The 18,598-nt window shown below is 30.8% G+C and overlaps 1 protein-coding gene across 4 annotated transcripts in view; it reads left to right on the plus strand.

Moving 5' to 3' along the window:
- ome (dipeptidyl peptidase 4 omega) overlaps nt 1-18,598 on the plus strand; it is a 218,515-nt gene that overhangs the window by 182,266 nt on the left and 17,651 nt on the right. The window contains exon 1 of one of the 4 annotated variants that reach the window (XM_014431721.3): nt 588-655. The exons of the other annotated variants lie outside the window; for them this stretch is intronic. Within the exon in view, the coding sequence (XP_014287207.1) occupies nt 635-655 (21 nt within the window). The 5' untranslated portion in view covers nt 588-634. Of the gene's footprint in view, nt 1-587; nt 656-18,598 lie in introns of those variants that run through there. 4 annotated transcript variants of the gene reach the window in all.

Here is an 18,598-nt window from a genome sequence, read left to right on the forward strand (position 1 = left end):
GAAAATTCGTTGTTTTATGACACAAGATAAATTATTTTATTAATTTTATTTGGTATTGACATTGTTATAATTATACTTCATCTAATTGTAAACAAATATATTAAAGGCAGATTGTATTTTGTTAACAACGAATTTGCATCATGCCACCGCTCGCATCACTTAATCTCAGTGGTTCAGATGTGCGAGAATATTATTCGATTTTTAAGAAACCAATTTTAGTCCGAGATGTTTATTGACAGTATCCTTTCAAATTTTGTATTGCCTGTTACAATGTTACAGATGGTATACGTATAAACTCAGAGGGAGCATTTTCCTATACTTGGCATATCGCTATTGACATTATTAATCATAACCTTATTTGAATGCAGAACATACTCGACCCATTAGGTTTTTATTTAAAAACAAAACGAGTACTCAAATTATCTGATTCTTTTTTATATATGTTTTCAAACCTTCAAACTTGTTCAATAAAAAAAATTCAACGAAAGCTAAAAAGGAATACTGTTTTGCCGCCCAATTACGTAAATGAACAAGACAGCGAGCGGCCATACTATTGGGCTCCTCGTCCTTGATCCTCTAGCTTCCTCCTGGGCGCTATCCCCCGACACCGGCCAGTCTCCACTCTGCCTTCAAGATGGTACCACAGCCCGGCATGGTGAGTCCTAGTCCATGTTTATTTCGTAGCTCCACTCTCTGTCTCATTTAACTGTTTATATTTACGTTACCTTGTGTTGATGCAAAGGCATTATGTTATTTTTAAGGTTCGTAATTTTATTGATTTATTTTTTTAAAAGGTATTTATATTTTATAAATAAATATCAACGATTTATATTACCAACCAATTAAAACTTACGTTTCGGATTACTTTCATCTTATGTATCCTCAGCTATAAAAACATTTCAAGATAACATCTTCATATTTTTTGTTATAGTTGATACATCAATCGAAATTATCCGATTATAATATAATTATAATTTTTTTTTTATTTACTCGTTGTTATACTCTTCATTATACAAAGTAAGAATATTATTAATTATTGTTTACTAGTGAACAGTCAACAAGTCCAATTTTCACAATTAATCATTTGTTCACCAGCCTTATTGAGACTCAGAATGATCAGAAATACTCCTTTTTACATATAAAAATTATTCATCGTTGGAATATTGAAATAATTTAATATTTAGGATGAGTAAAGTTTTATTTAAAAATTATATAAAGTGATTCTGATGTTTCTTTATCTCTAGATGACAAATAGAAAACGTTAAATTAAGCTATGTCCACGGAACGTACGTTAGTTGCATAAGAAAAACGATTTTTGTGAACATATCTTTAGTGTGCTTTATTTTCCATCCATGATATAGTAACCAAAACTACTCATGTGTAGAGATCCTAGTGGTTTCGCTCGCGTTAAAAACATGCCTGGTTTGTACACAGGATGAGTAAATGACTATTTACTAGGAAGTTCTAAACTGTTTTAAAAAAAAAAACTTTATAATTTAACTATAAACTGTAAAAGCTGTATTTTAAAGTGAATCCTTTCATTTCTCTCTCCTATGATATAATTATAAGGGTGATTTTTTTCCATGTCTTGGCCTAAGTTAAACAAGGCTCTTACTAACAAAATTGTATTTTCGATTAGAAATCTCCCATAAAAAAGATGTCCAGACCACAAATAAATTTCAAGCAGTAAAACTAGTAGTGTGACATGGTTCTATCTAGGGCCATTTTTAATGATCAAATTGATTTATGAATCTTTGTTTCCCAAAATCGCAGTAAAAGTAGTTGGAATCGTGCAAAAGCAAGGTTCTATCTACGCGATCTACCAAAGTATACAGGTTGACCCAAGGACGGTTTTGTACACAAATACATTGGAAAAAATCAAAATTATAATATTTATTAATTTCACTTCGTTTCGGAAAAAAAACATGGGAAACAGGATTAAGCAAATGACAGTTTCAAGACCATTAACGAATCCAATGACATTACAGATTGTAACAAACGTATTTTATAGGTTAACAAAGTAGTCTTATAAATGAAGTTTATAAATTTTATTTTTTTAATAACCGTTATCATAAACTAGATTTTACTATAATTTCTTGATCCAACTCCTTGAATTCAAGTTTTCTAAAGTTAACCTAATAAAGTAAGTGTAGTGAACCATCTGAACTTGTATCAATTATTATTTTTTACTTTTTCTAGAAGAATTAGCCCGTTTATTATTCTTTAATTGATTATTGTTTTATTCTTCCAGTTTCTAGTTCATCGTGAATTGTATGATGAATGTTCAGTAGGTCAGATTAAAAGAACTTTTCGTATTCAATCTTAATTATTCCATTAATCATAAATATTTTCGTTTGTCTGTCTAAATCTCAAAATCATTTAATTATTTTTAATATGTTGTTCGAATGTTAAATTAATTAAATGTTAAGTAAGTGTATAAAAGGGCTAATTCTTCCAGAAAAGTACAAACCCTTTTGAACTCGAGTGAAAACTAATAATTTATAATTAAAGTATTAGCTATTATTTTCAAGATTGATAGATGTTTATGGTTTGTGTGGTGATGACATAAAGCATAAAGCCTTCTTTAATAAATGGTTTTAAAAACGCATTTTTTTTTTCAAATAAGAGAGTTCCTAAAGTTAGCGCTAACAAACACTCTTCACCCGAATATATTACAAAAGATTAAAAAAAAAAACTGAAATATATGAAAATATTTCTAGAACATAGCTACTTTGGGAATAATAAACCCTATAAATACTATTTATTTTATATTGTAATTTTGAACGAATCGTATAAACCTTTATTGGTGTTTAAGAGAATCCGACTCAACATAATCTCACTTAGTTGTCTCATCAAAACTCGTTTTCTAAATTTTTTGATTGCTGTTTAATAACGTTCATCTGAAATGAAAATGACAGCTTCTGATTATGATCACAATTTGATTTTATGTCGCTTTGGAGACCAATTTTCTTTTCTGCTTCTCATTTAAACGATAAATCTCTGGTGAAAAAAATTATCTTCATATACAAACTGGAACCTAGTGTTATAGAGCTGGAGCTGGAAGAAAGAAGTGGCACAGTTGCACGCCGATGGATCGGCCCGGAGAGTTAGCTGTCATTGGAGCATCCAATTAGCTACAAGAGAATACTACCGACCAATATAGCTGCTTCGTAATTGGCTGTTTCGTCTCATCCAATCACAGACGCTGAGACATGCAGTAAAGTTTCGGCCATCATTTATTACTTTCGGTCTCATAAATTTTGCTTCGTATTTAGGCTGATTAAGCTTTCGCTCTTAAAAAGTATACTTATCCAAAACATCCTTTAAAAAAAAAACATATTTTTATCCTACACCACACTTCTATACCGGAAAGGTTCTTGTATAACCTAAATATTTAGTGACTTCTTCTTTCTATATTCTCCTTCATTTAAAATATACAAAATCAACCAATATTTCGGAGTACTCCTCCGCTTTAAAAGATATCTTGTATAGCAAATTTTTGGTTTTATAATATCAGAGATCTACGTAGCTCCCTGTACCCTATCCATATAATTTTATTTTATTAAATTTACAAGATTTAAAATGAGAAAGAGAAGAATGCCAAACAGATTATCTATCTTTGTCGTACTGTGTGAAATAAAATGATATGGATAGGACACAGGAAGCTTCGTATGTCTTTGCTATGGAAAAACAAAAAAAAATATTATACAAGAAAACCCTGCAAACGGAGGAGTACGCCGAAACGTGGGTTGACTATATATTTTAAATGAAGGAGAACATGGAAAGTACAAACTACTAAATATTTATATTATAATTTTACGAGTTTCAGAATATCTTTAGGGAATTATTGAAATGATATTTTCATATACATAACAATTATTTGTTCGTTTTATTTTATAAATTATATTATCTTTATCGTGTCACTTTTTAAAAAATAATATTGCTCAAATGACTAAATATAGTTACAATGATTTTCTCTGATTTATCTCTTCTTTATGTTATCTTCTTAGTCCTGTTCTTAAGTCACTGTAATTTTTTGATCATTTATCAGAATTTCAAAACCTCGAATGTGGTCATACAGGATTTCCTTTGTATGAAAACTAATATTGCCCTTCAAAATGCGTAATATTCATCAAAGAACGAAAGCAACAACCTACTTGATATAAAAGTCCTTTAATCTGTTCATATTATTTTCTAAAACCCGTAATATTCAGATAGTTTCTAGAGATTGTAATGCCGGGAAGGGTTTGAGTATTATGAATAAATAATTAAATTTAAAAAATAATCTTTCTATAAGAAAGTAGATACCTCAATTAATCAAAGGCTTCGTAAAACATCATTATATAATCTATGACCTAAATTTAAATAATTAACAAAATCTATATATTCCTAAAACCATTATCCTTTGTAAAGATATAAACAAAATTTCAAACCATATATTTCTGTCGGTTTTTCATGAAACAGCCAATTTAATTTGTTTTAATTACACTAATCTTTTAATCTGATCTAATTTCCAATTATTTTATACTTCAGTTATCTATTCCCATATGAAAGCTAAGACCAGTAGAAAGACGGTATCTGTGAACTTGTCAAGATATTCCCCGATGTGTCACTCACTACCCGTCCCGATATTGGTAGTAGCTTTTGGTTTCTAAATTGAAACCTGTCTCTACCTCACTTCTTGCTTTAAATAAAGAGAAATGCAATATAAGTGAGGTACCAATTACCACAGTTTATAACGCTTAACTTGTACTACTTATTTCAATTTTATAAAACCTAATTTTTTGCCTAATTATTTAATAATAAAGATGGTGTGATAGCTTAGAGAAATCGTTATTTAATACTACCAACACCTTCTTGTCTCATTCCTTTGTCAACTTGTGACATAGAAATCGAAATATCTCTTTTGTAACTGAACATTTCTCAATTTTTGTTTCAGAATTTACAATGAATTTTCTTATTAAATAGCAACCAATTTATAGGAAAATACCGCTTCGATCGAAAAGAAAAGTAAACGATTAAAAATTAATAATGTTCAGAAAAATATTTGGTTTCGAACGAATTTTCGAGGGTTTAAACTAAGTGGCTTCATTTTATCAGTTTTCCACCGGTGACAAAATTCTCAATTTTGCAAAGTTTAAATTTGAAATAGAAATTGAGATTAAATTTAGAATGTCAAAAATTGTTAGATACAATTGGCAATAAGAGTACTTGATGTTTTGTTGTCCTATTTTTTTTTTTCTAGGTTTTATTTCCATAATTTTTCCGAATGGTTTTTACTCTATTCAACAATTTTACTTTTTATTTATTTTTTAAGAGTTTAAAATATGGATTTGTTTTTAGTAATTGATTTCACATCGTATGTCGACAACACATTGAGATCAAAAGTTGAGATAGTTTGCACTAAACGAAATTTCTGAAATTTCACTGAATTGCACTAAATATTTATTTCATCCTCATTTATTGACATTACTCCTGTAACACCTATATATTCAAGCTCTTTTGGAAAATTGATATTTAGTAACAATGGTGATTTAGTTTAAATTTTTAATGCGAATATAAAAAAAAAAAATTACTACTAGGACAATGTGTATCTGTGCTTAAAGTTTGAATGAATCGTTATTTTTTGTTACATCCTATATGAGATGAAATTAATGAATTATTGTGAACATATTGATCAATATATCAACATGATATATTGATCCAGCTTTGTCTTTTCTTACACTCATATTTTCTCTTCCCTTTTCTTTTTTTAAATCTACGTTTCGATTATTTTTCATTTTCTGTCCTTACAAAAAAAAGCGAACAGATACAGATACAAGAATAATTTCCTCCTGAACAAAGGAGTCTCCAGGAAAAGAACAATGAGTGTTGTTGGCTTTGGTGTATATAAATCTGTTTAAAGGGTTGGATAATTGTGTATGTCGATACAATCAGTTTGGTTGGCTGCTCTGCCGGGTAAAAAAGTCCCATCCTAAATAAATTCCCGACAGAGGATGGGGGAAAGGATTTAGTGTTGTCCCTTGGAAGATGGACAAGATAAGCCTGCTACCAAACACCTCTATGGCACCGCCGGCTACACAGGCGGGTCACAAATGGTTCTATAACACATGTTCTGATAACGCTTGCCTTTCTGTAGGCGTTTTAAAGATTATTAGAAAAAATATTTCAATCTTTGGTCTTCCTTCATGTGACCAAGAGATGTAGTGTCCTCAAATTCGATTTGTTTGTCGAAGGGTCGACATGACATTCGACCCATCATATCGATTTATTGTATCACTCAATTAATAATAATTGTAGGCTTATTAAATTATATTTACTTCCACTTACTGGATAATGTAATACATAGTAATGAAAGGTATTGCGACTGTGAAAAATTTGTAATTAGGAGTTTTATCCAGAAATACGCGTTTTGAGGTCTCCTATTTCTAAAAAACCGAGTCTCGCAAAGTGGCCTTTGTATCTGTTTGCGTAACACAAAAAGCCCTATGAAACTCAAATTACATATTTAAGGATGGAAGGAGTATATGCGACTGCAACTTATGAGTGTAAATGTAGCAGCGACTTTTCAGATAATCTCGACTGACCAGAATTGCCGCTTTATAGGATTGATTTTTCTCGAAAACGGCTCTAGCGTTTTGGATTAAGCTAGACATCAGTAAACAGTTAAATGGTCATTAATATCAGCTAGGTGTTATCCTCATTGAAATTGTCTCAAATGGGCTTAAATGACGAATTTCATAAAATTGCCTCCCAAACTACCCTAAATTTTGTTTATTCGAAATTTATTCACATTTTTGTTATTAGTAAAAAAAACGGATAAACACAAAATATGGAAGGATTAGATAATTAGAGGAAATAAGAGGAAAATATTTTTTTCAGTTCTAAAACACATTTTCGGAAATAAAGCGTTTTATATACCGTTGGAAAGCCAAAGTTTTTGGAAAATGTAATATTTAATATAGAATGCCAAAGAAGGTAATGAAGAATGACGAAACTCGTTTAAATAAAAAAATCTATTTTAACACGGGTTTGACTTGCAGGCTGTGCGCAAATTTTCCGTTTCGCTTGTCAGATACTGTTATATTGTCATGTAAGCATTCTTATTAAAATATTACTTTTTCAATTCCACTATATTTGAACCTCTCAGATGATAGGATTACTAACTCCATAAAATCATTCTTGATATTTTCAATATTGATCAATTGATCAATAGATGATGGATAAGAGCACAATGTTTATTCTAGTTAACCATTATATTTTTTTTCTGTCATACCATTGCAAGAGAAAAATGTTAAAAAATTTAAATCGAGAAATATTATTGTTTCTATTAAAATTGGAGTTCGTCGATCTGATAGCTGAAAGGTTCATTTGGAAAATTAGTCCAAAAATATTATAACAGTAAATGATATAAAATACCTGTCCTAAAACAAGGAAGGATTAATTTCAACTTAAAATAGAGCAGTAAGTGAAGGTATATGCCATGCGCGCACCGGACCAGATTTTTAAAACTCAAAATTATCAAGTTCTCAATCATTTTTTATTTAAGATGTTGGTTGATAACAAACTTTCTGAGGATGGCTGTAAGTTTAGATAGGGAGCAACACTTTGAAATGAACTTCATTAAACTTTGATGAGCTACTGGCAAAGTTTCTTTAGGTTCTTACCTTCTATTTTTTAAATTGAATTTATGAATAATGTTCAATTCTTTCACAACAAATATTCTGATGGGTTTGCAACTAATTTTTCCCGTATATTGAGTTCGGTTCTCATTTCGTCTGATTAAAATGGCCGTTGTCATTACATTTTCAGCTCCAATATTGAAGTCCAAACAATCTGCGAATCATTGATTTCTAATCAATTTATGAAATCTGTATCTATGTTAACTATTGAATTAAGAATATTTGAATTATCTTAAAAATTAGACAGGAAAAATTGCAAGAAAGTATTCTACGAATCGGTGCTTCAACAATTAAGAGTTAAAGGCAACATTTACAATTATTAAAGAATATTAAATTAATTAAAAATACATTTAGCATCCAAATGTTTATTCAATTTTATTAAAAAAACAAAACAAGAAAAACGAATCATATTCAAAAATTATACTTATTAAAAATACTAAGGTGAAATGTTTTTTACCACGTAATTAAAAAAAAAAAAAAAAAAAGAAAGACAAAGGATTTAATAATTAATTTTTTCTATATTTTTTAAGGTTTACAAGAATTCAAATGATGTTTTTTTTTCTGAAGCGAAATTCAGACAAATTTCTTGGAATATTCCAAACAAAACGGAATATCAAAATCATATAAAAATATCATAAAAGAAAATACAACAAAATTTGATATTTTATAGGTTTAATAAAAACTATGGAATGCTCTTTATATAATTAAATATTTTCAGGAGGTTGTTGTTTATATATACTTTATAAATATATAGGGTAACAAATAAATTGGACAGAATACAATACAAAGATGTTAATTATAATTAACAAATGGTAAAGAACGTTTATGAACCTTATAACCGATTTTCGTTTTATGTGATAAATATAGTGAATCCGTATATATACTTATGAATTTCAATTTGCAACAGCGGTGGTTTATTTATGGTAACAAACCACGTATTTGGAAAATTAGAAAGAAATGCTTTATTACCCAGCAGTGCTGCCCAAATATATTGGGTCGCCCCAATCCAAAGCGTAGTTATCAGTCTTATGAGATATAATATAAAATAATTAACAAAGATACAATATTTGCAACATAATACTTTTTTATTTTTTTAAAACATTTTTTTTTTTCTGAAGCGAAATTCATGCAAATTTCTTGGAATATCCCAAACAAAATAGGAATATCAAAATCATATAAAAATAACATAAGAGACAATATAACAAAATTTGATATTTTATAGGTTTAATAAAATCTATGGAATGATATTTATATAATTAAATATTTTCAGGAGTTGTTGTTTATATATACTTTATAAGTATAAGGCCTGATAAGTTAAAAATTAAAAAGAAATGCTTTATTACCAAGCAGTGCTGCCCAAATATATTGGGTCGCCACAATGCAAAGCATAGTTATCAGTCTTATGAGATACAATATAAAATAATTAACAAAGATACAATATTTACAATATGATAGAGTGTTCTTTTTTATGATGATGTTACGTTACATTTTTTCTATTTTTTATATTATAACTAAATGTAAAAGAAAAAGAGAGTTAAATTCTTTTTTTTTTTGTTTTTTGTTCCTTCGACAATTTTTTTTCTTTCTCTTTGTTTAACCATATCTATGTAATCTTCTATCTTTTCCAGTGATCTGACACACATATTCTATTCATAACGAGGTTCAGAAGTTATGAATAAATATAAATGTAGGGATGAATATATTTCATTATAACATCACTGACATTATGGCATCACTAATTATAAAAATTCAAGCTCTGATTTGATTATTAAAAATTTATAACTGAGTTGTTACTTATATATAATTAAATATATACTATTTTAACCATTTCTCGAACCCAACTGCAGTTATGATTTATTATTATTATTACTTAATTTATGATCACGGCCAGTCTTCCACAATAATATAAATATACTTTGTACTATATTACTATAAAAATAATTTGTCTGCCAACTGATGATCATGTTTAGGATTTGATCCCATATTAATGTATTAGCATTCAGTGAATACGCTCGATGAGGAGGCATTGTTGAAGAATCACTGAGTGAGGATACATAAGAAATTTCGACGGAATGAAGAAAGCAATGCTGGGATCGTGAGGCTTAAAGACTTCGTGACGAGGCAACCATAGGGTACCTGCGCCTTCTTTTTGTTTCAACCAAATCTGACTTTTCCCTTAAGGGAGTCCCATTAGCTCCCACAATCTGCCCCACCTCTTTTATAACGAAACTCAGCGCTTTTTCTTTATTTTCTTAATAGCCATGCATTTTTTTCCTCTCTGGATTGGCCATAAATCTGCAAATGAGACCTTCATTTTTCAGTTTTACTCTTCGAGATAATTTTGTTTCTTTATACAAGTTGCTGCTTATCCACTTACTATACTATACTATAATTATGAGAGATAGTTGACCGTGGATGACTTGCACGAGGAGAAGATGGTTGGTGGTGCGGTAAAAATGAAACACAAATAAGTTAATGTAACTTTTTTAATTGTGCCAACGTTTCGGCTAGTTTCTAGCCTTCATCAGGGCTGTTAGCTTGAATATATACTATACTAATAATATACTATTCTATACTTATTTTCTTCGGATTATTGTATATTTGTAATACATTTTCTGTATTGAAATGACCAGACCGAGCCATGCCCGAAAATTGTATTATTCAGTTAGTTAATATGGAAAAAAAAAATACAAAGGTTATATGCCGCACAATCATACTTTAAAATAATTTCTTTATTAAACATATAAAATATTTAGAGTAATATGGAAATAACTCGATTTATTTTGAGAACATATATAAATTTATGAAGCTTATAGGAGGTTGTATGGGAAGGTTATATATATATACATATATATTTTTTTTACAATATATTTTTTTCAAATCAAGAGTTTTCCTCCGATACAGATGGCCTCAATTCGTTTCTGTGGCCAAAAACCCTTGTTATGTAGATGCTGCGACACAGCTGTCAAACGGTGGAAATTCAGGCAAGTACAGAAAAGGTTATTTCTGGTTGGTAATGGTTGGCCTAAATTTTTTGCCAACCCGTCGAGTTTTTTTCTGGGCACAAACCAAAGAGCTTGTAGTGCACATCACACAACTTTTACTTATCACCCTACATATGCCCCCAAATTTTGTGTAGATTGGTGTGCTAGTATTGAAAGTTATTGCTATTTTTGTAACTTTTAAAAGTCTAAAGACCAGGGATGGTGAAAATTGTGAACCAAAGTTTTTTATTTTTCAATTGTTTTAAAAATTCGAATTTTAACATTTCTTGTAGTTGGAATAACGACGGCGTAATGTAATGGAATGTGAAAAATAGATTCTCTATAGTGGTACTTCCTCTTAGTCAATTTTATCGAAAAAGCTGTCACATCCCAGGAATATACTCGTCTTAAATATGTTGATTCATTTCGTATGACTTTTTGTTTATGAACCACGCTGTTCACAGAAATACACTCATCTTCTCGCGAGACCAGGGTTTTGGGACTCAGGAGACCTCAAAATATATACCTTTGTAGAAAATCCAAATTCTAAATTTATTACAATCACAATACCATTACATTCCCTTACTGTATATTCCATAGATACGTAAGTGAATGCAACAAGAAGGCATTTTGATGTTTTTAGAGAGGATACCATCTTCATACAAGTTATAGGTAACAATTAGGTCACTGTAGCACGAAGAGCTGGTAAATGTCTAATCTAGACCAGCGCAAATGATTTAAGTGATTACAAAAAGTTATATACAATATGAGTGGTATTAAATGACGAAAAAGAATTACTAAATAAGGTACTACAGGATGCGGTAAAGTATTAAAACATTTTTTACTACAAGCTGTAAAAATGATATGGGAGTTACTGTCCCAAAACCTACACTGAACACCGAATTTTAGGAAGTTGTTTGGTATCGTTAGTGTTTTCGAAACATCTTATTTTAAGCCCCAAGCGGTTCAAGCTGCTCAAGAGAGCCTGTTAATTCTCTTCAACGCCCGATGGTAAACACTGTCTATGTGTCTGATCCAATTTAGATTTCCTTTCCGAAATTACGCAGTTACTTAGAAATGTTTGGTGATGGATTATAAAAGAATTTTCGAGTGTTTTTTATACAAATATGTAATTACAACTTACATATTATGTAAATAATAACACCGTTGATATACTATTATACATCAAATTACTTCTATGTATTATTCCAGCAATATTATTGTTTACTGGCATATATTATTCCAATCGGAGGTTTGTATATACACTAGCATTGAATCAGTATTATTACTCGTCTCCAATTATAAAGTTGCCATCTTTGAAGTACCATTCGCTCGTACTCTCATTCTTATTCTAGAAATTCTTTTAATGATTATAATCATTTGCACTTAATGACTGAGCGTTTTATTAGTTTTAAAACAGGTAAGAATGGCTAATGCCTTCTTTTATAAATGGCCTTTTCAAGATTTTTAAGAGGCAATTTTCTTAAATTAGTAAAACCACTGTGGGCGGTACTTGTCATCGCTACCGTAGAGGATTAGAGCTTTCGCCCTTTAGTATCAATTCACTGACCTCGTCATTGCCACGAGGCTTCAAGTTAATTGATTTTTTGTTTTTTTATTTGTGAAAGTAATAAGGGAAACAAAATTTTTACTTTACGCAATTATCAAATAGCCCATTTTCTATAGTTATTTCGAAAATAATTGTGATTCAAATAAAATGTCTTAGTTTCATCGAATTCTCATAATTCGGCTTGTTTTAGTTATAAAACCATTGTCATGCTCAGGAAAATAAGTGTAGTTTTTTTCCATCCTAACAAAAATCATAGAAACATTTATAAATAGGCTCGACAAATTTAATTGTTAACTTTAAAACAGTCATCCGTTCTTGAGAGACCATGCCTTTTTAATATTTCACCGAAATCGTCAAAAGAGGAGGCAAACTGGTTTATTAACTATCTAGGGCCCCTTTGTAAGAACATCTTCAAACTGTGCAGTAATCTCTAGATTCCAATTTTCCTGATTACCAGGAGCTTTCGTCAGTGGCACGGTAGTATGTTTAACGTGAAACGCTTTAACACCCGAACTTGGATTTTTCAGACCTTCAAGTAATTTAGTACCAATAGTTTTCGTATCAATTGATTTCTCTTTTACCGCTCTTTCCAATCTTGCAAGATTTTTATATTTTTTGGGGGGTTTTCGTCACGTAATTTTGACATGAACCTTCACTGTAACCATTTCAACAAGTGTTTTTATACGCCCCATCGATAGATCTTGAAGAGAGCTTTCGATTAAAATATTAAGAACAACGTAACTTACTCGTATCTAAAGTTATAGATTCCACCGGGAAGTTATGAATATTGCAAAGCGTACTCCAAATTGTGCCGCGGCTCCCTTCGTCGCACGTGATGCGTTCTTATTCCAGATTAGCGTAACAAATCCTTTGATCTGTTGGATACCGAATGGTGTAATCGAATTTTTTTATCTATTCTGTATTTTCGATGCTACAATGGCAAACTGTATTGTATCCAGTTCAGTTATCATAAGGTTTTTAGATTATCTAAACGGTAGTTCATACACAGAATCATATTCATTGAAGTATTCGGTAATTTACCTACATAATCACGTAAGTACGAGTGTATTTAAGTATATATATTTGTATAAAGAACAGACTTTTTATATATAATACGGGAATCATTATGTTGGAAGGATAACTTCTTTGGTGGTACTCCATTAAGATTAGACGTGGGTCGTGATCTTCATTAGAGGACTTTTAGGAACTCTCGAAAGTTTTTTGGTTTTCCTGTTGAGAGCTTTGGAAAGATTTTTCGGTAATGGTTTCAATGAGTCATCCTTGTGTTTGACACTGCTACTTTATATATTACGAGGTTAGAAAATCCGACTATAGATATTTTTTAAAATCTGTTAGTAAATTACCTCTTATTACATTCATTTTTTTTTTAAATATAGTTAGTAAGTTATGTATAACTGATACCTATACTGCTTTTAACGACCAAAGAAGATCGCACCGTATTTTCCTCCCGCAGAAGGAACAACGCAATTGCGATAAATTCGAGTACCGTAAGAGGATCCGATAATTGACAAGGATCATTAAGACGACGAAGAGGCCGATGAACTGCGACCGCCGAAGTCGTGGACAATTAGCCAGGGGTCGTGAGGTCACGGAATCGTGAGGCGACTATCTCGAAGAGCGACATCTTCCGATCACTAACAAGGTCACCGCTGTATCCTCTCCTCTACCGCCATAAGAACTACACCCGTTCCTCTGTCCCTTTTTTTATTTTGTAGTCGTTTACTTTCTTTCCCTTCCCTTGACAGATATATTATCACTCGTGAACAATAAACAGATGTCAACGGGCGGATTATTTACTCCTCAAAGGGCTTAGGTCTTCACAATCTCTAAGCGACCCCAAGTAGTGGTATTAGAACATGCGGGCAGTAATCCGTCTGTTAATGTTCAATTACTCTGCCTTGCATAGTTTATATAAAACGAAGCCCAATAAGAACAAGTTCAATGAAATTATAAGATAAGATGCTTATTTAAGTGTTAAGAATAATATTTGGAGTAACTTACTGGAGATAATTTTTATCTAATTACTGTGTATGAATTCACTTACATAATCTTACTTATCCATACAAGTAACAAAGTATACCAGATATTTTATATTTAAATAAAGTATTAATCTTTATTGTCTAGACATAACTGCTATTAGTCATATATTATATTTTAATCTCTATTTGTAGAAAAATTCCTAAATTTCTTATGCTTCCATTTCTTCTCCCTGGATTTTCAAGTATTAAAATTCGTTTGATATTGAATTTACAACATTTTTTAAACGATTATGAATAGTCACTACAAAAAAGTTTTAATAATTTATATTATACATAAACTGTTTGTCTTCTTTGGAACAGATATAATTAATTCACTGATTAAATAATAGATCTGAGAATGACCTTTTTAGAACGTGCACTCTAATATGAGAAAGTTATGGGCAAGTTTTTACCGAACACCTTGGAAGATCATTAGGAAAGGGGACAATTATGTATAATAAGATAAGAAATTTTGTCAAATTAATCTCATAACTTAATGCCATAAATCTAATAAAGCGCATCGGTAAACCTTGCCAATTAGTTTATGTAATTTTCTTAATAATTGAAGGTGAGAACATAAAGACAAGTCACTTGATGAAAGTTTTGCAATAGAGCAGTTTCAAAAAATTTACGACTTTACTCTATGCGCACAAAATTACTTTAATATAAATTTATTAATCAAGCTCGTAATATGCTATGGCTCTTCTTAGAGTCTTTGAGCGGAAAATTATGAGGCGGTTTTTTGGGCCTATATTTGAACAAGGCGCATAAGAAACAATAAACAATTGGATGGCCTTAATGAAGATATTGTGCGATTTATCAATTCCAAAAGAATCAGCTGACTTGGACAGGTAGAAGATTACTCAACGAAAGAATGTCACAAAATAAACTTTCCACGGAAAAAGAAAGAGAGGTCGTCCCAAGAAAACCTGGCAAAAGGACGTCGTGGAATAGGATCATAGGAGAATTGGAGTGACTGGCTGGAGAAGGGCTTCAGATAGAGCAGAGTGGGATCGAATTGTCCAGGAAGACTAAGTCCATCTTAGCCTATAGAGAACAAGAAGAAGAATATTATAGGCAAATATGTTTGAATTGTAGTTTATTGAAATTATTGCTTAAATATGTTGCAATTTATATAAAATTATAATGGTCTTCAAAACTGCTTGCCTCTGAGGCATTCAATTGTTTTGGCGTTGTCTTTAAGGTATATTCGTTGAAATGCCATGTGAAATTTTTTTTTTCATTTTTTAGTTCTTTTTTCCAATGATGTATATGCATTTTCTACTTGTATCATTCAGCATACATGACAAAACATTTAGGTGAAAACCAAAGTTCGCTCTGATCATCAAAAGATATTAATTTTTTAAGTCGCGATATCAGACCACATGCCGTTGACCACAAGTTACCGGCCGTTTTACCTACCTATATAACATAGACCTTGGTACTGTTTCAATATTAGATTATTCATTCAATAATCCTTCATTGAAATAAAGCAATATATTTTAGAAATCATTCTCTAATAATTGTTATTTCACTATTTTGTTATTTGTTGCTATTTCAGAAATCATTCAATAATAACTGTTATTTCACTATTTTGTTATTTGTTGTTATTTCAGAAAAACACGAAGTAATTATTTCTAAAATAAGTTTGTAAAAAAGAAACGCTATATTATACGGAAATAGTTTATACATGTCTTAGCAACTGGGAAGTTAAACTGTATGACATTTGCCGTTACGATATCATGGTCATACTAGGTTTTGCTAGATAATTGACACTGCATGTAGTGGCTTGTGAAGCTACTTTTCATAATTATAATTTTGAAAAAAGATTCGAGTAAAATAACATTACTTCAAAATCGATTTGTTTATATTATTTCACCATTTATTTTTAAAATATTATTCCAAATGAATTTCGCCCAAGTCAATTATAAACTTTCAATACAGATCTTATCCTTCAACTGCCCATGCCGTTCGTCATTCCTATGATGATACAATTATGGATTGTAACTTCCAACCATTAAAACAGTAGGCCTACCTAGTTTCCCTAGTAACAGTTAGCAAATCTAATGAACAGGCAACGAAAACTAATTCATTATTTAAAATACTAATCTATGAACTTAAAAAACAACGCTATTAGGAAAAAGATACAAACTATTGTGGACTGCGGTAGTTGCAAGTTCTAACGTCATGTAACGGCTGTAGTGTGGGTTTTGCATAGTTAAAAGTGGATCAGCTTATAAAAAGTTAACTTAAGAATAGATTTTAGAAATCTTAGGTTTAAAATCAAATCTATCGTTCAGAAATTGTTTTACTAAAATCTGTGACATGTACCCTATTAGTTATTTTATTGTTTTGATACGCGATTTTATATAACCTCAAAACTCTATTTGTATAACTGCAACTGCATTTGATATTACTGAAAACTAATGTGATGATACCTATATAAGTCCTCTGCCATTGGTAAAAACAAGCTTTGAGATGTTTTTGTATTATTAACCCTGTTAGGAACAATCGAGGCCTCCAACCTTCTTGGAGCAGGTTATTAAGTATTTTCTTTGAGAATTCTTGTTTTCTCTTTTTTTGCTATTAGGGTTGTTCCTCGGACGAATACCAAAAGAAGATAAAACAGTGGGCAGCCTATCGGTAAAGGAGCGAGCACGAGGAGGTACCTTATCTGCCCCGCCAACGCCCAGCCGCAAATAAAACAAATTTGTAAAACGGGTTTCATTCCTTGCCCATTCACTGTTCCACCTGCCTCACCTCACTCGGAACAACGTTATAGTCGGCTATCAAAATGTTCTCCATGTCCATCCAATAATCATTTGCTTTTTTTTTGTCCCGGTATTGCTTGATATTATTAATGTTATTAATATTATTATTATTAGGAAACTACATTCTGAGACAAATAAATATCTTTGAACTGAGATCCTTAATAAGATTTTCGCTTTTGAACTTAGTTATACAAATAAAATGTAATTTACTACTGATTTTCGGTCCTATTTTACAGGCGTACATAACAACTGGTGAAGATAAGCTCATTTTACTATATCGTTAGTTGAATAGCACCGAGATAAATGTTACTGAAAGAAAGAAATATTGATCAGCTAGCCTAAAACCGCAACGTTTTGGACTTTTACTCAAAATTTAGTTTTGTTGGCGTTCCTAATAAACATAGTTTTACTAACTCTAATTACTAATGTTGTATCGAGCCTTCGGTTACCTCGGTGAAACGGATTTCACTTTCATTTCCTTGGATATTAGAATTATGTTTTTCAAAGGAACTAGCTTCGAGGCTCATCTTACCTTTGGAACACAGGATGATAGATTTTTTGATAGGTTATACGTTAGCAACGTACTTCGCATAAGTCAGGAAATAAATCAGGTGGTAGAAGCACAGTGTTGACCATATTGTCACTAAAGGATCAGTCAGTTTTACCAATAATTGGGCTATAACTGGACCCTTCAATTTTATTTTTGGAAAGATTGAAAGTTGATTATTTGTAAAACCGTAGGATTATTTTCTAATAGCGTTTTATATTAATTAATTACGTTTAATTAACTTTTTATAATTTTTCATTTCAGAGATTTCCAATATTCTTAATTAATAGTTATATTAATTGTGTTAACGTTTACAATTTCATTAATGCATCTCTATGGTCAATCTAAATTAGAAAGAATCATTTTACTTTTTGTTCTACTGGCATCTTATATATGATGCTATTCATATATTTCAGTAGCTGGTATGAAATAACCTACAAGATTTCATAACTTTTTACATTGAGCGTTAAAGTCTCTTAACTTGAGCGCAAATCTTTCCTTGACGAAACGTCGAAATTATCATTCTTGATTCTATTTATTAACATTTCAGGCGTTTGGTTGTAAAACAAGGTAACCTAAAAAATGACAACTATTACAATGTTAAATTCTTTGTTAATCACAATATTTTACCATCAACCAGCAGTCACTTACCATAACTTAATTTCAACGCTATCGACTTAAGAAAACAATTTCCTTTTAACAATTTATGAAATAAATCTTTAAAAAGTCTATGATGCTAAAAACTGCAATTCTTAAAATATTTTTGTTACCATGTTTTAAAATCAAACGCCTCATTTAATGAGGTGAATCTGCCTGGAACTTATTTTTTTTCAACTATGAATATTTATTTTAGTTTCAATGTAACCAACTTTTAATTGGTACTATAATGCCCCTGTAGACTTAGGCATGGTAGCCTAAACTTGGACCATTATACTTATCAATGAATGAAACAGTCCTGCCTACGTAATGAAAGTGGGAGGATCGCAAAAACCAAAAAAAGAATGA

This window comes from Halyomorpha halys, unplaced genomic scaffold (genome assembly GCF_000696795.3).
Source record: "Halyomorpha halys isolate HHAL.00 unplaced genomic scaffold, Hhal_1.1 Scaffold999.1, whole genome shotgun sequence".
In the NCBI taxonomy this organism is placed as follows: Eukaryota; Metazoa; Arthropoda; class Insecta; order Hemiptera; family Pentatomidae; genus Halyomorpha; species Halyomorpha halys.